General features: G+C 42.2%; 1 protein-coding gene across 5 annotated transcripts in view; it reads right to left on the bottom strand.

The window, feature by feature from the left end:
- LOC126297649 (WD repeat, SAM and U-box domain-containing protein 1-like) overlaps positions 1–23444 on the bottom strand; it is a 223542-nt gene that overhangs the window by 27042 nt on the left and 173056 nt on the right. For all 5 annotated transcript variants that reach the window (XM_049988728.1, XM_049988727.1, XM_049988729.1 and 2 more), the window contains exons 15-16: positions 6614–6723; positions 377–524 (exon numbers count right to left, since the gene is read on the bottom strand). In XM_049988728.1, the coding sequence (XP_049844685.1) occupies positions 377–524; positions 6614–6723 (258 nt within the window). The remainder of the gene's footprint in view (positions 1–376; positions 525–6613; positions 6724–23444) is intronic.

Here is a 23444-nt window from a genome sequence, read left to right on the forward strand (position 1 = left end):
GTCGTGTGTCTTCCCTATGTGCCTAAGCTATTAGCGCCTGTTTTATGTATTGCCACGTTGTGTGGCACTGCATTCTGCAAATAATCCTTCATTTATGAGCATGAGTGTATATATCAGTAATGAGTTATTACCATCTATAAAAATTTAAAAAAAGTCCTAATACAATTTTCAAAACAAGTTTTATTTTTATTTATTTATTTCTTACTATCAATTTACTGTTGTACAGTTATTCACTTTACTATGAACATGTGAATCTAAAAGTTACATTCCTCTAAAAATGTAATATGGCAGGATTAACTTTCCTAAAAGATACTAGACTACTTCACTTATTCCACTCATATGTATACATTATTACAATGAAAATCTAAACACTAACTTATCTCAAGAAGGTCCAAAATTTCTTCAGATGGTAGTGTCACGAGCTGTTGACCTGTCAGACAATTTGCAGCCACTTGTTCTACGACATCCACAAACCTCAATTCACGTAGCCATTCCTGTACATCTTCAACACCCCAGTTTAGCAGCTGAACAGAGAGATAATTAATGATCAAAAATAACATTAAATGAAAGGCTCAAATGTATCAAATGCTATTGTATTGCTGTCACTGTTTATATATTTTTTAAAATATTTGTAATATACTTTCACATACAGAAACAAAAAATGTGTACAGTATGTGGGAGTTTAAAAATAGGACGAAATGTGTGTCATCAAAACTTGTCCTGAAATGAATGTGTTGAAAGGCAGATGTCTACACAATTTAAATTCAAGAAATTATCATATATCCAAGGATCAATAAAGATACGCATTCACTCCTATATAGGAGGGCAAGGTGAAAATTTCTCAGCCTGGTAATGAAAGACTGTGTTTTTAATTTACTTACATTTTACGTACTCTCCTTTTAACTCTATGCATTTCATGCAGCTTCTTCTAACATGTACACTCAATCCCTAAAGTGCAATACTGGAAAGTCTGAAGATACATAACATTTTTTTTTGACCCAAACATATTTCAGGGGGTGGGTCGGTGGTGGATTTTACACAAGTCATTCTTAACCATGTGGTGCAGCTGCCCACTGAAGTGTCACTTCTTTGGCGTCTTTAATCAGTCCTGAGGCTGCAAATGCGTGCAGTCCATTCCAGTGGACACTCCCTACTGGTGCTGTGCCCTGTGTATATTTGCAACATCAGGACTGATTGAGAAGTCAAAGAAGTGATCATTAACAGCCATACACTACATCAGACATATGCACAACAGGGTTAACGTTTATATGCTCCTCCAATGGAAGTCCCCCCCCCCCCCCCCCCCCCTGAGCCAAGGCCTCTTCTCACATATATTTTTTCATCCACTTGGTCAAGAAGGCTTGTGCAGTATCTACCAGTTAGTGTTGTGCCATTTTCAATGTAACTATTGTAACTCACAACATAAAAAAACACACCAGACAGCAGCTCCAGAACAAGTATATTTAACTATCTCACATGACAATAGTTCACAAATGATATAATGTATGGTACAGCCACATGGCAACACAGGGACAGTACAGTTCTAGCTACCATAGTAAATAGTTCAATGAGCAAGAGCAGACTGAGGCCAATCGACGGGTGGCAACTGCATACATAGACAGCATGTTGCAAGTGCACAGCTGCTGTGCACGGTCGCTCGGTCAGGGTGGCCACGTTTCACACTGTTGGACACTTGGTTGGTTCTTTTGGGGAAGGAGACCAGACAGCGTGGTCATTGGTCTCATCGGATTAGGGAAGGATGGGGAAGGAAGTTGGCCGTGCCGTTTCAGAGGAACCATCCCAGCATTTGCCTGGAGTGATTTAAGGAAATCACGAAAAACCTAAATCAGGATGGCCAGATGAGGGATTGAACCGTCGTCCTCCCGAATGCGAGTCCAGTGTCTAACCACTGCGCCACCTCGCTCGGTCTATTGGGCACAGAGTGATTATCGTGTCATACGTGCTAGTCATGTGATGATGGCTGATGTTGGATATGCCAGCTGGTGCCCTACGTGTATGTGGTAGCCCAGTGAGTTACCACATCTCTTCCACGAGGAAATGACAAGCTGCACGTCCGCAAGTTGCTCCTGCCCAGCCGCCAACTCAGGCAGTGCTCCAAAGCAGGCTGGTGTCACTGGAAGCATCAGATGGTCCCTTTAGTTTTATTGGCCCCAGTCGATACAGATGTGAGCATATGGCCAGATGGTCCCTGGTCTGTGGTGCATTCAGAGTCTTGGTGACTCTGATGCTGGTTGCGGAGGCCAGAGTATGTCCACATTGGGTACTGGAATGGGAAGGAGCTGGAATGGTTGGGGCGGTGATAGTAATAGAGCCTGATTTTCTTTCAACATCCGGTTTGTCTCAGGTGGCCTATAAACAGAGTGAGATGAGGGTGTGGCCAGGACTGGTGAGAAGGGCTGAGAACCAATGACAGGAACAGCTCAAGAGAATGAGGGGAGATAGCAGGGTCCAGCAGAAATGATATGAAAGGGGATGTCACTGCCATGTTTGTCAGCAGAGGACCTAGGGGTGGCAGTGGCCAGTCCCCTGCTCCAGGCAGAGCTGACTTAGATGGCATGTCAATGTCTGGTCCCCCACAGCCAGAGTGAATATGTAGCAACCTCACTGCTGCTGAATGGCAGCTGGAATTCAATTGTCCTGGCATCCAAAGTCCCATGCCCACATGCGGGTGCCCAACCGGAAGCATGGAGACAGCAGCACACATGGCCTCACAGGCATTGGCAACATAAGCTGGAGATGCATGTAGGGCTGATGGCCAGAGAGGAATTGTACTGGACTCTTCTCCCCAATCAGTGTCAACCTGTAGGAAGTGGAAAAAGCATTAACGCATCATCTGCAGGCGGGTTGGTTACTTATTACTTCATCTGTGTTATGTTCACATGAGTCTTTCGGCCTCAGCACTTGATTCGGGGTGGAAAGGCAGACACAGCAGGTGCTGAATGCCATTTCTCAGGAAAAACCTGGGAGAGAAACTGTGGTCCGCTGACAAACACCAGTGTGAGAGGAAGTCGTTCAACAGCAAAAATTCTGCTGAGAGCTGCAACCGTAGCCTCCATACTCATGGAGCATGTAAAGAAAGTTGGAAAACACAAGGGCAATCAGCAGGTAGTATCCAGGAAAAGGGCCCACAAAGTTGACACGAACGCCCTCCTACGGGTGTGACGCGTTGGCCAGGGTGAGAGCCGCTTGTTGTTCACACTGATGACAGGATTAGCCAGTGGTGGAGAGGAAACTAATGCCACAATGGGCTGGAGTCCAAATGGGGAATGTGGTCTGGCCAGTGCTTTTTTATGTACCCCCATATCTGTTGTAAGATGGTGTACTTGGCCATGGCCATAGCCACATGGATCCCCATAATGTGAAAAATGGCCTTTGCCTGTCAAGTGCCTTCGTCCAGCTGGAAGCACAAACACTCATCTTGGTTGAACTCTGGGTTGGGGCCCACTGGAGATGGGACATGGTGTCCATGTTGGTGTATTGAGTGGTATTGTGGAAGTAAATTTTGTAATTGCACATGCTGAGAGGGAGTGCCCAGTACTGGAGACAGTGGGCACTTTTCCCAAGGTGGGGCAAGGGAGTGCAATGGCGGCTGAATACCTTTGTGAGAGATGTGTACCAGGTATTTCATCAATGGGTGAAGAAAACACAGGAAGATTTTTTGAGATTGATTTTGAGACCTAAAGTCTAGAAGGTGTGGAACAGCCACCTTAAGCATTCTTCCATTGTGGGCTCCATCACCACAATGTTGTCTTGATAATTTATGCAGCCTGGAACACACCCTGCAGCAGTTGCTCAAGAAACCTTTCAAAGATTGCTGGGGACTGATCACCAAGAAAACTAAGCATCTGAAATGATATAATCAAATGGTTCAAATGGCTCTGAGCACTATAGGACCGGCCGGCTGATATAATCAGTGCAGCATTTGTACTACCAGTACTTTTTGTGACTCCTCATCCAGATGTAGTTGTGAGCAAGCTTTGAAGAAACTGACCTTCAAAAAATACTGGCCTCCCGAAAGAGCAGAGAAAAGCTTGTCTCATTTTGGAAAGGAATAATTATCAATCTTTCACTAGGAATTGACCATAAGCTTAAAGTCTCAACCCACGTGCAGTTTTCCTGATGGTTTCTTCACAATAATACAAGGTTTGTTGCCCACTCACTTGCTGAGATGAGTTCAATGACATTCAAGGCTGTCAATCTAGCTAGCTCATTGTTGACAGTATACAACAGTGCAAGGGACACAGAGGAAGTGAGGGGGCCATAAAGTTCTTTGCTTTTATAGACCACCACAAAAAAAAAAAAATGTCAGGGTACTCATTACTGAGAGTTTCCAATTCCCAAAATGTTACTTGGTCTGAGGCCACATGGACAAAGTTATGGGTGACAAATCCGAAAAGCAGAAAAAAGTATAAAGGCCAGATTCTCTGTATCCGGGCTGTGTACAACCAGGAAAGTGAGATGTCTTGTGACATTTTTGTATGTTTCCGTGACTGTGAGTTCTCCTTTGAGTGAAATGTGTTTGTTATATGACACCAAGCAGTGACCTATGGGTGGAAGGGGCGATTCTTCCATCTGGAGGAAGTCTGAGAGTTTAACAGATTCACTGGTGTCAGCCTGTAGCTGAACCTGTATATTGCACAAAGTGAGCATGATGCTCAGTTCCTTAGGTGGAACCGCTGTGGTGCGAGACTCCACAAAAGCACATTAATGTTGATTAAGTCGTGTTGGGGGTAGTGTTTTTTGTCCAGAGCATGGCAGACAGACTTGAGATGTCCTTCCTTCTGGCACATCTCGCACTTTTCCCACTTGTCTGGGAAATCATCTTTGACATGCATTCAAAAAAAGACCTGGCACTAAAGAAATGAGCACCAATCAGGGGGCCAAGACTTCTTTCCTTGTTTGTGAGATGTAGTTGAAGTGTGGTTGTCTTTGCACTTTTCACTCTTCTACCATCTCGTCGTAAGGTGGGAAAGGTGACAGATTTGTAGCCAACAGCTGGGAGAGCAACATGGACAACAAGACTTTCTGACATTTCTGTCTCTAACTGCCACTGCAGAAACTTCGGTGACATGTCTTCCAGCATCACACCCGGTAAGGTAGCCTCTTGCACTGAGTCTGTAGTTACATAATGGACATGAAAAATGCCCATAATCATCACCACTTATATTGTTACACATAAAAAACAGGAGACAGAACCTCCAGAACAAGTATATTTAATGATTTCACAGAACAATAGTTCACAATGGATGCAATGTATGGCATAGCCACGTAGCAAGGATGTTACAGTAGAGTACTAGCTAATGTAGTAAATAGTACAGTGAGCGAGAGTAGATTGAGGACAATAGCCAGGCAACAATTGGATACATAGATGGCATGTTGGAGGTGGAGCTGGGAGGCACCTACACACCCATTTTGTGCAGTTGCTCAGCGACGTTGTCTCCCATTTGTGGCCACTCTTTGTATTAGTGGACGTGGAGTGACTGTCATGCCTTATGTTCCAGTCATACGATGATGTCCAATGTTGGCTGGTGGCCGAAGTCTACATGGTAGCCCTGTGGGTTACCATGGTAATCAATATGAATAATGCCATTAGCATCCCAGGAAACACTAGCAATTACCTTTAGAGCAGATGAAATCGATTTCACCTATTCTTGTGGAGGTCTACAGCTTCCACTGTCTACTCTGATTGCTGCAGTGGTGGATCAATGTCCCATCCATACATTCCAACTGCTACAAAAAATAAGCTGGACTTTTTTTAAACAGTCTGTAACACTGACTTTTCATGTTTACTTTTGGTCAGCATTCAAAAAATCTAACACTGATCTTGTATAAAGATTTATCATTGATAATGCAGCATGTTTGTGGTGTTTTTTTCAATACACTTATAGTGTTAGCTGTTTCATCTTTAATTACTGTTCATTCAATACCATGTGTGCACTACCACAGTGTTTTCATCTATGCTTTCAATCTTAGAGTGTTCTTCATGTCGATTATCTTATGGAAATGTACAGTCACATTTGAATTCAGCTACCTGTTTCTTCATTGTCGAAAATGAAGTAAAAGACTTCTCATAAGCTTTCACCAATTTTTGATGACATTTCAATCTAAAGCAAATAAGTTTGTGATGGCACTTAATTCCAGTTCATCTACTCAATGAAATTACTTTAAAAGGACTTATACACCAAACTATGGTACAGACTAAATTGAAACATGATTAATGGTATGACATGTACTAACATAACAAAATTTCAGCAGTATAAAACTCATCTAGCATTAGAACTTTTCACCTTGTTCTTGAATATGACATGGCTGTTGTTTTTGCCACAATTAGACTTACTAGCACATTACTTTTTACTTCTACAAACAGAATGACCATCACTGTCAGTGAAAGTTTCTGAAACTGTTGTTCTTCCTCTGTAAGCAACCACAATTCCACTCAAGATTATTGCTCCCGCTACTATTACTATTAGATATTAACCAAGCACATGTTATTGCATGTGGTAAAGCAGTATTTTCCAAACGTATTGATTAATATGACATTAGTACTTATGGCAGCAATATACCAAATGTATGTATATATAATGTAACATACCTTCTTCTTCTGTTTGCAAATCCTTTCTGTTATAAATGATTCAGTAACGTAAGACTGCATTACCAGGCCCTGAGGCAACTGCCAAACAATAAGTCTCCGGTCAAGGGAACCTAAAACATTACATCATCCCATATTCCACAATGTACATTTTAAGCAATATAGATGTATAACAGAACTTCACCATGCCTACACAATACAGAACTAGCACTTTTAATTATTTATGGCTGTTTAAATAGCCTACAGCTCCCAAACCACTTGACTTTTTCCTCACTGGATTGTACAAAATATTTTCTTAAATGAATTACACTTAATTGTACATATTATTTTATTTACTAGTAAGACATATTGTCCTTAATTTATTCATGTACATTCATCAGAGACTCTTTCACTCAGTACATATGCTGTGGGGTTCTAAAATGGTTTTATCAATACACATGATGTACAAAAGGTTTACATACAAATCATTAAAATATATACACAATTGAAACAAAGACCTACTCTCATAAGCAGTAGACGTAACTGCTTAATTCAGTGCAATACACTAATGGAAAATTTAAAAAAATGAATATACCAATAAACACACAACAGAGAAAAACCATATTTACACTTGACACTGATAGGGAGTAGTAATTAATTATTTAATTAATGCTACCAGGCAAGATTAGGGCCTTCAGGTGTCCTTTGAGACTGTGTCACACTTACCACTGCAACTGCATAGTTCAACAACAAAGACGACAACAACAACAACAACAACAACAACTACTACTACTACTACTACATGTTGATTAACAGTTCCAACACAAGCAGAAGACTGACTACTACTACTACTACTACTACTACTACCACCACCACTACATGTTGATTAACAGTTCCAACACCAGAAGAAGACTGCAAGTCTCAATGGAGGAGAAGGTGGATGCTCAAAGTGTTCTGTTTTCCACGTTACAGGTGGCTTAAGATGACTGTTCCACATGTTATGGGCAGCCTTGACAAACATGTTAATGAGTATAACATTCAAACCCACTAGAACTTAGAGAGGCAATAAAAGAAGATTCAGAAAGAAAGGTGCAGCCTGGGGATTGCCAGGGCACCTCAGGAGCTGTTGCTGCAGTTGCAAAATACAAGTTGTCCCTTGTGAAAAGGATTGCAGAAAGCCTCCCATCAGTCATTCAAATCAGATATTGTTACACAAGAATATCATCTAACATCTCCTGTTCACACTCAGTAAAGATCTCTAGGCGTTTTGGCTGGATCACATTCAACATTGGCCTTAATGCCCCCCATCAAGGCTGGCAAACCATAAGTGTATACATGAAATGGGCCAATGATCTGAATAGATTTATTTTGCAATGGTACTACTAAATCAAGCTAAATGTGAAATTTAGGAAGCAGTACCTTTCTCAAAGTCACACAACAGAATGTTGAAGATTAGTAAGGTGCTATTGTACTAAGGAACTCAATATGAAAATCAACACTGCTGGATCTGAGAAGATGCTGCTTGAAACAGTCAAATCACCAATTACATATAGGAGGGAGTTATACCTCTGAATACATCACAAGATCATCGTGCAAACAAACAATGACATACAAAACATCACAAACTTTTCAATTTTAATGGCACTAGATGTTGAAAAACTGAAAATCATCATACAAACATTATAAAAGCAGTCATGAAATTTAGAGGACTCTGGCTTACTTGGGCATCATGGCTCCCCATAAACAACACCTCCAGAAAGCTCATAGAGAATATTCATATTTTGAATAGCAACATTCTGCTGAACTACCTGTCCCTATATGCATATAGCTTTAATGACATTCACACAGAAATAGTGAGATTGGTAGGTGGGATGATAGTGCTAACACATGAACAGCATATTCATTCAGAGTATACACCATCATACAAAAGTAAGCTTGTTAATAACACAGAACATCTGAGAAAGGATGCAGGGTAAGTATAATAGTTTATCAATGGAAAATTTCATGTCAAGAGCAAGCCGGCATGGTAGCTCAGCGTGTTCAGTCAGAGGGCTGCTTGCCCTCTGTAATAAAAAACTGAGCAAAGGGAACAATGATCAACTTGAATGGATGGCTTGTGACGTCCGCCCAGGGGAAAAAAAGAAAAAGGAGAGAGAGAGAGAGAGAGAGAGAGAGAGAGAGAGAGAGAGAGAGAGAGAGTGACTGAAGTGATATACAGAATCCCAAGATAGGAAGCAATAGGACAACTTGTTCAGTGTCGCCCTAAACAGTATTATCAACTACTAGCTAAATCAACCAACAAGTGGCATGAACTCCTAGACAAACACAAAATCAAATAACCTTGTCACCTTTTGCATCGAGCTGAACTAATGTAAAGTTCTTGGGTTTCCAGCTGGGTGAGTTCATGGAAATCACAGGAAATTTCAATTATTGTCATTCTCATCATTATCTGAGAAAGTGTTGACATGGTATCTAGGTCACCTTTGTTTGGACAATGCCCCACCGCAGTTCCCTCCCTCCTAGTGCCACAGGCTGAGTGGGAATGGATTGAAAGAGCCACACTCAAACCTCAGTATGGTCTCTTAAAACCCACTGGCTCTGTACAACATTCTGATACATTTGACATCACACATATGGCTTTCTTCTGAGCAGTTCTCAACAACTGCCAGTTTTTCTTTCTGACCAATGTGAATGTACATAGCAAGCTCCAAACAGCACTGCAGAACTCGGAATTGTGTGCGCTCGATGTTCAACAGCCCACACTCACACTGAATGCAGCAGACACCAGACATGCACAGTCCTACTGGATCCTTGGAACTAACAATATATGACTCAATCTTCTGTGGTCACAAGATTGTTTTAAAATTTTGCTTTTTCAAAATACTTGGGAACTTGGCTATTGGTGGTCTCTCATATTTCAGAAAAGTCAGTTGCAGGTTCTCTTGTTAATTTATTTCAGTTGTGCATGTTGCTCACCTTGCTCTCTTAATTTGTGTATTGTAGTAGCCATTCCTTCAGGAGACCTATCTCTTGAGGTGCGGACTTCCCTGGTCACTTTTGGCCTGTGGCCATGATTTCACAAAACTGTACTGCACTGGAATGGGTAGCAGCAGTGGAAGCATACAAATACAGATACATGTATACACAGTACACTAACATGTCATCTTTCTTTTTTGTATGTAGATAGCAAGATGGGAGACAGCTATCTTTCTACCTTTTCACGATGAAGTTAGTGCCCTCTTGGACGGATGATACTGATGTGTATAAATTTATCTCAGCCCTCCCAGCAATGTGACCACACAATGAAGTTATAACCTATGAGGGCATGCTGAAAAGTAATGCCTCCGAATTTTTTAGGTGAAAACTAAAACACATTTTATTAATATTCTACATCTTTATTCTTCATGACATTTCTCAACATTGTTACCCTGGTGATGAACATATTTCTCACAACAAGAGACCAGTTGGTTAACACCGTCACTGTAGAATGTTCGACTTTGTCAACAGTGTCACAACCTCCCATCTTTTTCCACCGCTTCATCACTATCAAAATGATTTCTTTGAAGGTGTTCTTTAAGTTTTGGGAACAGACAAGAATCGGATGGGGCAGTTAACTCTAGGTGTATGACTGTTGAAGATGTTGAAGTGCTCGTATATGGTCTGGCATTGTCATGCTGAAGCGGAGAGTGCTCCTTGTGTGGAAAAACTCTTCAAAATCCAAACCTGATTACACAATGTTCTTTCTCATGCACGAACATAGTTACATTACACATTGGCATATTACACACTACAATTTGGAGTTCTATAGTGGCAGATGGCTGTACATTTGTTGACATGAACAATAAAGATGCAGAAAGTTAATAACATTTGTTTCATTAAAAAAACTTTAATAGTTTTCACATACACAATTTGGAAGTATTACTTTTCAGCACACCTTTCTACATATCTCAATGTGTGTTTGGCTTTCAGACCTGTGTTCTCAATGAAAATTTCCTCAATATGCTGCATGCACGGATGGGCTATTGCTATTGCTGGTGACAGGGGGGGGGGGGGGGGGGGGGGGAGGAGAGTCCCTACAGTCACACTGTTCCCATGCCCAAAATAAAACCTACCACATGGAAAGCAAGTAGTGGTGAGAGTGCATTTGGAATGTAACTAGATATCTTGTGCCACTAATGTCAGTGATTCTTTTCAAGCCATTCCGGTACATGACATTACACCAAAGCTCTCCAGTATATCCTTGTCAAATTAGATGATTTCATAAACGCATAGGTTCTTCATATAGTGGACAAAGTGCCCCCCACTAATGTTTTCAGTAATTCGTCAATACACACAATGGCAAACTGATGGCCTTTACTTTACACCAACTTAGAAAACCACACCAAAACAAGATACTATCAAGAGAAACCATTAGTAATGTGTCTGTGGAAGCCTGAAAATTATCAAAATGTTAAAATTGCTAAAAATTAATGTCATAGCTGCAAAATTTGGAATGCTTCATACCCTTTGAGGGGATAAAGATACTACAGGACTATCAGCAGATAAAAACAATGTGACAGTTCTATTTTGTGCCTCTGAGTATTCGTAGAAAATGTCCATGTTGCTGCAGGACCCAGCACACATGGTACTCATAGAAGATGTGCTGCTGGACATGAAGAAGACCATTGCTTTTCTGAAGAACCCAGACCTGTCACTCAAACGGATAACATAACAACCACCTCAGGTACCAGCAAACCTTCACTTGCATGGGCTTCTGCAAGAGTCTGGTAGCAAATGCTGTCATCTCATTGGCATATGGATGACTAAATATCTGGCAGAATTACAGAAACCTTCAGTGGCACATGATTTGCATCACTTACTTACTTTCTTTGTGGTGGGAGTTATTGCAAGTAAGTGGACATCATGGCTATGGTATCTGCAATGGCACTGTGAACAGCCAATCTCTACACAGAGCAGTCTGAGGAAATTGTAATTGAGACTGCATGCTTCAAACTTGAGCATCTCTATAAATATGTAGATGAAATCTTTGTTGTGTCTACACATGGTATTGATCACTGGATGAACTTTCTGGACACATCAACACTATCCATTAGGACATAATATTCATCATGGAGGTAGAGAAAGTTCTTTGATATTTGTGTGTGGAAGAAGCAAGACAGTATATTTGGTCACTTTATATACTTTAAACCAAAGCACACACACAGATCTACATCTGCATGCTTGCAGTTGCTGCCGCCCATTCAAAAACAGTACCACTTTGAGAAATCTTGTCCACATATCACAGGCTATAATTGTCCAGGAAAGCTTTTGCATCAAACCACACCAACTGAGGGAGGTCTTTTGGAGGATTGGTTACAGTGATCCACAAATTAAGAAGGCAACATGAACAACATGCAGAATCAAAATAACTCACGATGAGAGCAAGGAACTGGCACTTTTGAAATATATCAAACCATTGACAATCAAGTTCACAAGTATTCTGAAGAAACATAATGTTAAAACAGGTTTTACACCACCACAGTAGATTAGAGATCTTGTTGGCTTTGTCAAGGTTCTAGCGATGCTTTTCATATCTGATGTCTACTGCATTCAATCTGAGTATGGACAGAGCTACTTTGGGCAGCCACAATGCTTAGCTCTTCAGTGCCAGATCCACGAAATGGACCTGGCCAACTAGCTAGTTGGCTGTGTAAGCTACAACCTCACAGTACGTTGGATTGGCAACTGCTAAGTATACAATATAGGCTCTTCTGTAAATTTTAAAAATTCTTATATGCAGTAAAAGTGAAGATGCCAGTTGGCAGTAATCATCAAAGTATATGTTACACTTTATAGAAAATGTTGTGTTATTATGATATGCGCCTACAAGGTTTAAATAATTTGGACTAAGGATGGTCACACAGTGACTGAAATCGATCTGTAAAATAAAGGATTTCAATATTTATGACTGATGCTGTCATTTATCGAGAATATATTGACTAAGATAAAACCTCATTTCCTATAGGACATAAATACAGGGCCAACTAGGGTTTTTGTGCAAGGGACTATGGCATATGCTGGCTTCTGGTGCATCAGATGGGGTTTAGGAAAACTATTTCAAATGTGTGCATGTTTCCCCGGTTTTTGCGGAAACAACTTCTGTTTCGTCAGGCAGTCTTCCATTTAAATCCTCCCTGTTGTTGTTTACCTGCCAAAGCGCAAACAGAAAAATCGGTCATAAATACTTCATAACGATAAACAGCCCACTTCAAGGGAAAAAGGAAGTTTCTTACTCATAGATTTCAGTAAAGAAAAATGATAAAGCCTGACTTGTCTTTGCCTGGACAAGCTTCAATGCTTCTTAAAATAAACCACCCACTGTTGGACAAATGTGTCTATAAATACTACTTGAAACTGTAACCAGGAGGAATACACTTTAAGTAAACTAAACAGTTTGTTTAGAATAACTGACAACATGTCACCCACAGAACAAACACTTTAGTAAATAAATGTAGTTTTATACTTCACTTAATTATGTGCTCAAATTACCACTGACAGTAAGGCACAATTGCAATTACCATCTGAGAAATGGATGAAAAGGTGAAAGTACATGGATGATATGCCACTGCATGATGTGACGATCCACCAACACATACTGTCTGGCAGAGTTCAGACTTCATGATAAACTGCATCTTTCAGTGTTCCCCATACAAAGAAATCAAGAAGAGTCAAATCAAGAGACCTGGCCAGCCACTGTACTGCAGCATTCCATCGTATCCAATGGTCAGAAAACTTTTTGTTCAGTATTTCCATTGCAACATGGTAAGAGTGAGCTGAGCAGCTGCAGTTTTGGAACCACATACACTGTCGCTTTTCCAGTGGTACCGCTTCAAGAAGAATATGTAGAAGGTTTGTAAGAAGGTGTGCATATGTATTTCCATTTAACATCCCTGGGATGTCACACATTGGAATTTCTTACGATGCTGTACCACAGGTTTATATTTCACAGTTATTGCTGTTGTATCTGATGAAGCCAGAATGCATTTTCATCTGCCCAGTAGTGCATATTACATAAATTTACATTACCATGGTTTGTAAATTTTGCTTCTTTGGTAAAGAGCACAAGTTTGGGAAACACAGTATCCATATCTCAAGCAATGCAGAGCAAACCAACAAAATTCTATATGCTTGAAGGTCTCTCAGACATGGAGCCAGGTTGACTGGTCGTTGTAGAACGAATTTTCGACGGCGTGACGTGCCATCATCATGAGGTTACTCCTGTTGACTGACGTCCTAGGCCGGCGGGTGGTGTGGTATATATACACTCCTGGAAATGGAAAAAAGAACACATTGACACCGGTGTGTCAGACCCACCATACTTGCTCCGGACACTGTGAGAGGTGCTGTACAAGCAATGATCACACGTACGGCACAGCGGACACACCAGGAACCGCGGTGTTGGCCGTCGAATGGCGATAGCTGCGCAGCATTTGTGCACCGCTGCCGTCAGTGTCAGCCAGTTTGCCGTGGCATACGGAGCTACATCGCAGTCTTTAACACTGGTAGCATGCCGCGACAGCATGGACGTGAACCGTATGTGCAGTTGACGGACTTTGAGCGAGGGCGTATAGTGGGCATGCAGGAGGCCGGATGGATGTACCGCCGAATTGCTCAACACGTGGGGCGTGAGGTCTCCACAGTACATCGATGTTGTCGCCAGTGGTCGGCGGAAGGTGCACGTGCCCGTCGACCTGGGACCGGACCGCAGTGATGCATGGATGCACGCCAAGACCGTAGGATCCTACGCAGTGCCGTAGGGGACCGCACCGCCACTTCCCAGCAGATTAGGGACACTGTTGCTCCTGGGGTATCGGCGAGGACCATTCGCAACCGTCTCCATGAACCTGGGCTACAGTCCCGCACACCGTTAGGCCGTCTTCCGCTCACGCCCCAACATCGTGCAGCCCGCCTCCAGTGGTGTTGCGACAGGCGTGAATGGAGGGACGAATGGAGACGTGTCGTCTTCAGCGATGAGAGTCGCTTCTGCCTTGGTGCCAATGATGGTCGTATGCGTGTTTGGCGCCGTGCAGGTGAGCGCCACAATCAGGACTGCATACAACCGAGGCGCACAGGGCCAACACCCGGCATCATGGTGTGGGGAGCGATCTCTTACACTGGCCATACACCTCTGGTGATCGTCGAGGGGACACTGAATAGTGCACGGTACATCCAAACCGTCATCGAACCCATCGTTCTACCATTCCTAGACCGGCAAGGGAACTTGCTGTTCCAACAGGACAATGCACATCCGCATGTATCCCGTGCCACCCAACGTGCTCTAGAAGGTGTAAGTCAACTACCCTGGCCAGCAAGATCTCCGGATCTGTCCCCCATTGAGCATGTTTGGGACTGGATGAAGCGTCGTTTCACGCGGTCTGCACGTCCAGCACGAACGCTGGTCCAACTGAGGCGCCAGGTGGAAATGGCATGGCAAGCCGTTCCACAGGACTACATCCAGCATCTCTACGATCATCTCCATGGGAGAATAGCAGCCTGCATTGCTGCGAAAGATGGATATACACTGTACTAGTGCCGACATTGTGCATGCTCTGTTGCCTGTGTCTATGTGCCTGTGGTTCTGTCAGTGTGATCATGTGATGTATCTGACCCCAGGAATGTGTCAATAAAGTTTCCCCTTCCTGGGACAATCAATTCACGGTGTTCTTATTTCAATTTCCAGGAGTGTATATCACACCTCTCCCCTCCACTAACTCCGCGTATGGACCAAGGGATGTGCAAGCAGCGGTGGTTGGGGTAGCTTGCGCTGACGAGATGACTGATGGGTGTCAGTACGCATGCCGCCTTCGGCAGGTGTGGTGCCCTATTTCCGCTGCTCCTGCTCAACTTTTATTGCTGGATTCCACATTGGCTGAGTTGAAATCCGTTGTCCTTGTTAATAAGGTTCCCGCGCAGCCAGATTTCAATTGCTTCCTTGTATACACAGTCCAAAAACCGGGATGTGTTGTGCAGGACTTCTGTGTTCTCGTATTTAATACAATGATTTGTTTCGAGGCAAAGTTCTGCGATTGCAGATTTTGTAGGTTGTTGGAGATCGGTGTGCCATTTGTGTTCAGTACACCTTTCCTTGATCATGCAAATGGTTTGCCCCGCATATGCTTTCCCACACTTGCACGGTATTAAATAAACTCCAAATTTTCGGAGTCCTAAATCATCCTTCATTGTCCCTACAAGGGACTTGATCTTTGGCGGAGGGCGGTACACGCATTTGGCGGAGGGCGGCAGACGCATTTGATGTTATGACATCCTAGAATCCTGCCTATTTTTCCAGATACGTTGCCCGTGTATGGTAAGTACGGTCTCGCTTTCAGTGGATCATCATCAGGTGTTGGCTGTGGTGTGGTCTTCTGCTTGAAGGAGCGTCGAATTTGGCAGTCACTATAGCCGTTCTTCTGGTCTAGTTCTGGTTTTAAGCTTTCTTTGTCGGAGATCACACGAGCTCTGTGAACCAATGTATTTAGTACTCCTTCCCTTTGTGACGGGTGATGACAGCTGGAGGCTGGGCCTGATGGAACACTGGGACACAGAGTCTACCGGAAGACAACCCACATGGATCTGTACCTTCACGTTTCCAGCTGTCATCACCCGTCACAAAGGAAAGGAGTACTAAACACATTGGTTCACAGAGCTCGTGTGATCTCCGACGAAGAAAGCTTAAAAACCAGAACTAGACCACCTCAAGGATTGTAATACCTAGGTATTTAGTTGAATTTACAGCTTTTAGATTAGACTGATTTATCATGTAACCGAAGTTTAACGAGTTCCTTTTAGCACACATGTGGATCACACTTTTCATTATTTAGAGTCGACTGCAACTTTTCGCACCATTCAGATTTTTTTTTAAATCGTTTTGCAGTTTGTTTTGATCTTCTGATGACTTTATAAGTCAATAAACGACAGTGTCATCTGCAAATAACCAAAGACGGCTGCTCAGATTGTCTCCCAAATCATTTATATAGATAAGGAACAGCAAAAGGCCTATAACACTACGTTGGGGAATGCCTGAAATCACTTCTGTTTCACTCCATGACTTTCTGTCAATTACTACGAACTGTGACCTCTCTGACAGGAAATCGCAAACCAGTCACATAACTGAGACGATATTCCATAAGCATGCAATTTTACTACAAGCCGCTTGTGTGGTACAATGTCAAAAGCCTTCCGGAAATCCAGGAATACGGAGTCGATCTGTAATCCCTTGTCAGTAGCACTCAATGCTTCATGTGAATAAAGAGGTAGTTGTGTTTCACAGGAATGATGTTTTCTAAACCCATGTTGACTGTGTGTCAATAGACCATTTCCTTCGAGGTATATGTTCTAAAATCCTGCTCCATATCGACGTTAACGATATGAGCCTGTAATTTAGTGGATTACTCCTACTACCTTTCTTAAATATTGGTGTGACCTGTGCAACTTTCCAGTCTTAATTATAAGGTAATGTATTGTGACTACACTCTGCACTTCATTTGGTGTGTACTACGATAGAACTGCAACTTCGAATGGGAGAAGTTGACCAAAGTCATATCTTGAATAGGGTTGGTCATGGCAGTTTGCCCTGCTACCAGCAATTTGAACTTTACTTCATCGCCACCTTTCGAATATACAGCAAGCCACTACAGTGATTTAGACAATGTGATTACACTGTGCTGTATCTTCAAAGTGGATTGCTAGTATGACATTTACATTTAGCTAATGCACACTTCCCCTTGATCATACTATAACATAAATATGTTATTTGCTGGCATTGATGGGTTGTGGGCAAGTGGATTATTTGGCAAACAAGGAAAACGCCTAAGATAGTTTTAGCTGAATTACTATATGTTTCATTTAGTGAATTATTAATTTAACTGTATTTACCTGATAAGTTATTAGCATATCACATATGCTGTATGTATCATAAGTTGCTTCTTTTCATGGTTAATGTTATGATTTGTGATATCAACAAGAATTCTGTTGCGGTTTCCGTCTAAGGCTACTTTCGCTTGTGTTGGGTTGACATATGCAATAAGTGGGCCAAGCACTGCAGGAACATTCATATGGCAGAGCTCCAAATTTGTCTTTCTTATTAACTGCAATACAGCCTTGTAACACTAAAAACAGATGTGAACAGCTGTGACATCTTAAATTCTGGTTGGAATACATAACACAATAATAGGGTGGACACCACTGATGGCAGCATATTTATTACCATAAAAAACTTCATAATACCTAGTGAGGTTGCAATATATTCTGAATGCAACATAATCTGGGCGAAAGCTGGCATTAAAAGTGGGATATATATGTTAATCAGATGTTTTCACACACCAGCAGCTTCAGGAGCTTTTTATTTGTTACTTATCCACAAAATCATGTTAAATGATAGGGGATAAAAGATATAACAATTGTTGGAAGAGCACAAACCTCTTTGTTCCATTGATTTTTATGCGCTGTAAAATGTGTGTGCTGTAGACTGCAATACATTATTATTCTCGAGTATTTCCTTTTAGAAGGGCATGTGAACTTGAGCCAATCACAGCTTCATTTCCTTTTCTTCCCAAAACCTAATTCACTGTGTTTATTCTTCCTTTCATCTGTAAATCTTTTCTCTGTTGTTTCTTTCATTGGATGAATCTTGTTAAACGGGTTAATGTTAAAAGCTCATGTCTGGAATACAGAAGCTTCTGGAAATACAGTCTTGTTTTAAAGGATTTTAATAGTTTTTGGATTTGGTAAACTCTTGTTAGTAAGGTTTTTATTTTTTTTTAAATTAATTATTTTATAAAATTACCTGTTTTGCCACTTAGTAAAAATATTTCGTATGCATAAATATTGTTATCTAAAATAAGTTTTGATTTTAGAATGAGTTCATATGCATAGAAAAGGTGAAGAACAAATTATGGCATTGTGAAATTCCTGCAAATTACACGTGTAATTTAAGTGCAACCTGTATGTGAATTGGCCCAGCCCAATACGTTATCCCTATTGTTTGCCTGTCGAGTTGATTTTAATGCTTACATAACAACTCCGACTCATTTTACTGCAAGCCCATACTGGAATGATGACACAGTATCTCAAGGAATGAAGTTATCTACATCATCTGCCTTGTAAATAATATCCCTGGTGATTGAAGTATATTTTTAAACATAATGATATTTCTGTACATGAAAGTAGATAATGACTTGTCCTTTGTTTGTCCTAAACTAACCCATAACAAGATACCCTGATGCTCTCAGTCCACTGCAGCAGTTCAGGACATTCATAAATGGGAGAAATTCTGGGCCCAGGGATATTGCATTTATACTGCTGCTTTAATTACATGTTATTCTAGTTGAATCCGCCATATGTTTTGGTTATTAAAAGTTATTACAAAATTTATGAAATTGCTTGCTGTAAATGAAAATTTAACAAAATCTAAGTTAAATCACCACACAAAATGATCTTTTTACTTCTAGATTTGTAAAACAACACGACAGTTTCAAGCCAGTTCAGAAACTGGGATTTTTTTTATGCACGACCAGGTCTGGCAGGACATACCTTAGTGGCAGTCATTACAATTATGTTTTTTTTTTTTTTTTCTCAGTCAACTTTCAACAACATCAATATACTTGAAGAAATGCATAGTATGACTGTGCTCTCTTACAATATATTTATTCACAATTGGTTTTGGTCACTGATTATCCTAACAGTGGAAACGTATTGTGACAACTTCATGTGTCATACATGATATTTAACCAGAAAAGATGCCATAGTTGACTTGCATATGTCAAGAAAAGATACTTCGCACCATAATATTGGCTTACGCAAGCAGAAACATTGAAAATGTGGAAGCTTGTGACAACAGTAAATGCACAACACTGTTGTTCAGGCACAACAACATCCATTGTGATTGAGCAACGATGCTGTGCACTTACTGTTGTTGCATAGTTCCATGTTTTCAACATTTTCTGGTTGCTTAAGCAAGTATTATAATGTGAAGATCTTTTTCTGAGATTTGTAAGTCAGCTATGACATCTTTTCTGGTTAAATAGCATGTATGACATGTGATGTTGTCACAATATTTTTCCAATATGAAGATGATTATGGTCAAAACTGATTCTGAATAAATATATAGTAAGACAGCACAGTTGTATCATGCTCATGCATTTCAATTAGAAATTAAAGAATGGCAGCAGATGTGATTTACCAAATGAAAGCGCTGGCATGTCGATAGACACACAAACAAACACAAACATACACACAAAATTCAAGCTTTCGCAACCAATGGTTGCTTCGTCAGGAAAGAGGGAAGGAGAGGGAAAGACGAAACGATGTGGGTTTTAAGGGAGAGGGTAAGGAGTCAACCAATCTCGGGAGCGGAAAGACTTACCTTAGGGGGGAAAAGGACAGGTATACACTCGAACACACACACATATCCATCCGCACATATATGGACACAAGCAGACATTTGTAAAGGCAAAGAGTTTGGGCAGAGATGTCAGTCGAGATGGAAGTACAGAGGTAAAGATGTTGTTGAAAGACAGGTGAGGTATGAGCGGCAGCAACTTGAAATTAGCGGAGGTTGAGGCCTGGCGGATAACGAGAAGAGAGGATATACTGAAGGGCAAGTTCCCATCTCTGGAGTTCTGACAGGTTGGTGTTAGTGGGAAGTATCCAGATAACCCGGATGGTGCAACACTGAGCCAAGATGTGCTGGCCGTGCACCAAGGCATGTTCAGCCACAGGGTGATCCTCATTACCAACAAACACTCTCTGCCTGTGTCCATTCATGCGAATGGACAGTTTGTTGCTGTTCATTACCACATAGAAAGCTTCACAGTGTAGGCAGGTCAGTTGGTAAATCACGTGGGTGCTTTCACGCGTGGCTCTGCCTTTGATTGTGTGCACCTTCCGGGTTACAGGACTGGAGTAGGTGGTTGTGGGAGGGTGCATGGGACAGGTTTTACACCGGGGGCAGTTACAAGGGTAGGGGCCAGAGGATAGGGAAGGTGGTTTGGGGATTTCATAGGGATGAACTAAGAGGTTACGAAGGTTAGGTGGACGACGGAAAGACACTCTTGGTGGAGTGGGGAGGATTTCATGAAGGAGGGATCTCATTTCAGGGCAGGATTTGAGGAAGTCGTATCCCTGCTGGAGAGCCACATTCAGAGTCTGATCCAGTCCTGGAAAGTATCCTCTCACAAGTGGGGCACTTTTGTGGTTCTTCTGTGGGAGGTTCTGGGTTTGAGGGGATGAGGAAGTGGCTCTGGTTATTTGCTTCTGTACCAGGTCAGGAGGGTAGTTGCTGGATGCGAAAAAATCTGTTACCCCGGAAACCATCCTTGTAACCATTGATGCCACTTCCTTATACACAAATATTCTGCACATCCAGGGCCTCGCTGTGATGGAGCACTTCCTTTCATGCCGATCACCTGCCACCCTACCTAAAACCTCTTTCCTCATTACCTTAGCCAGCTTCATCCTGACCCACAACCTCTTCACTTTTGAAGGCCAGACATACCACCAATTAAAGGGAACAGCCATGGGTACCAGGATGGCCCCCTCGTACGCCAACCTATTCATGGGTCGCTTAGAGGAGGCCTTCTTGGTTACCCAGGCCTGCCAACCCAAAGTTTGGTACAGATATATTGATGACATCTTCATGATCTGGACTCGCAGTGAAGAAGAACTCCAGAATTTCCTCTCCAACCTCAACTCCTTTGGTTCCATCAGATTCACCTGATCCTACTCTAAATCCCATGCCACTTTCCTTGATGTTGACCTCCATCTGTCCAATGGCCAACTTCACACATCTGTCCACATCAAACCCACCAACAAGCAACAGTACCTCCATTATGACAGCTGCCACCCATTCCACATCAAACGGTCCCTTCCCTACAGCCTAGGTGTTCGTGGCAAACGAATCTGCTCCAGTCCGGAATCCCTGAACCATTACACCAACAACCTGAAAACAGCTTTCGCATCCCGCAACTACCCTCCCGACCTGGTACAGAAGCAAATAACCAGAGCCACTTCCTCATCCCCTCAAACCCAGAACCTCCCACAGAAGAACCACAAAAGTGCCCCACTTGCGAGAGGATACTTTCCGGGACTGGATCAGACTCTGAATGTGGCTCTCCAGCAGGGATACGACTTCCTCAAATCCTGCCCTGAAATGAGATTCATCCTTCATGAAATCCTCCCCACTCCACCAAGAGTGTCTTTCCGCCATCCACCTAACCTTCGTAACCTCTTAATTCACCCCTATGAAATCCCCAAACCACCTTCCCTATCCTCTGACTCCTACCCTTGTAACTGCCCCCGGTGTAAAATCTGTCCCATGCACCCTCCCACCACCACCTACTCCAGTCCTGTAACCCGGAAGGTGTACACAATCAAAGGCAGAGCCACGTGTGAAAGCACCCACGTGATTTACCAGCCGACCTGCCTACACTGTGAAACTTTCTATGTGCGAATGAACAGCAACAAACTGTCCATTCGCATGAATGGACACAGGCAGACAGTGTTTTTTGGTAATGAGGATCACCCTGTGGCTAAACATGCCTTGATGCACGGCCAGCACATCTTGGCACAGTGTTACACCGTCCGCGTTATCTGGATACATCCCACTAACACCAACCTGTCAGAACTCCGGAGATGGGAACTTGCCCTTCAGTATATCCTATCTTCTCGTTAGCTGCCAGGCCTCAACCTCCACTAATTTCAAGTTGCCGCCACTCATATCTCACCTGTTTTTCAACAACATCTTTGCCTCTGTACTTCCGCCTTGATTGACATCTCTGCCCAAACTCTTTGCCTTTACAAATGTCTGCTCATGTCTGTGTGTGTGTGTGTGTGTGTGTGTGTGTGTGTGTGTGTGTGTGTGCGCGTGAGTGTATACCTGTCCTTTTTTCCCCCTACGGTAAGTCTTTCCGCTCCCAAAATTGGAATGACTCCTTACCCTCTCCCTTAAAACCCACATCCTTTCGTCTCTCCCTCTCCTTCCCTCTTTCCTGACGAAGCAACCGTGGGTTGCGAAAGCTCGAATTTTGTGTGTATGTTTGTGTTTGTTTGTGTGTCTATCGACCTGCCAGCGCTTACTAGCTTCATTTCCATAGATGCTATTATTACCTCTTAAGAGAACAATATGATCATTTCTTGTGAGATTAATGAATTCTTCATCAACATTCACAGTTACAATGTCAAAATTTGCTCCAGGTTTTACAATGCCAGAACATGAATGCTGTTTTTTCCTTCACTTATCAATAATTCTGATATATTGCGTGCACGACTGCTACCAAATAGTTTCACATTCCTCTGTAACCATTTTCCACAACTGAGAAGTTGTATGTCATGCAATTAGCATATGCCTTTGAGAGCTGAGATGTCTTTCACAGTTTCCTGAGAGTTACAATTGTCTCCTTTCGATGAGATTCACTTGATAGAGCTAATCAATATGCCCATTTTATTTACACCGAATGTCTGATTATTATCTTCTAGCAATGGCTAGATGAGTATAATTCTACATCTACATCAATACTCAGCAAGCCACAGTACGGTGGCATGGGCATAAGCATGGGCCTGGGCATGGGCCTAGGCAGTGGCTTGTGGACATGAACTGGCAACCTATAGTGTCCCAGATGTGTTCTGTCACATTCATATCAGGAGAATTTAGTGGCAAAGTGCACTATAATGCATCTCAAACCACTGTAGCACAATGATAGCCTTGTAACATGGACAGTTATCCTGCAAAACGATTCTGTTGACGTCGAGGAAGACATCAAGCAAGAAGGGATGTAGACAAACCACAGCTATCGTGGTGCCTTTGATTATTACCACTGGA

This window comes from Schistocerca gregaria, chromosome X (genome assembly GCF_023897955.1).
Source record: "Schistocerca gregaria isolate iqSchGreg1 chromosome X, iqSchGreg1.2, whole genome shotgun sequence".
Lineage (NCBI taxonomy): Eukaryota > Metazoa > Arthropoda > Insecta > Orthoptera > Acrididae > Schistocerca > Schistocerca gregaria.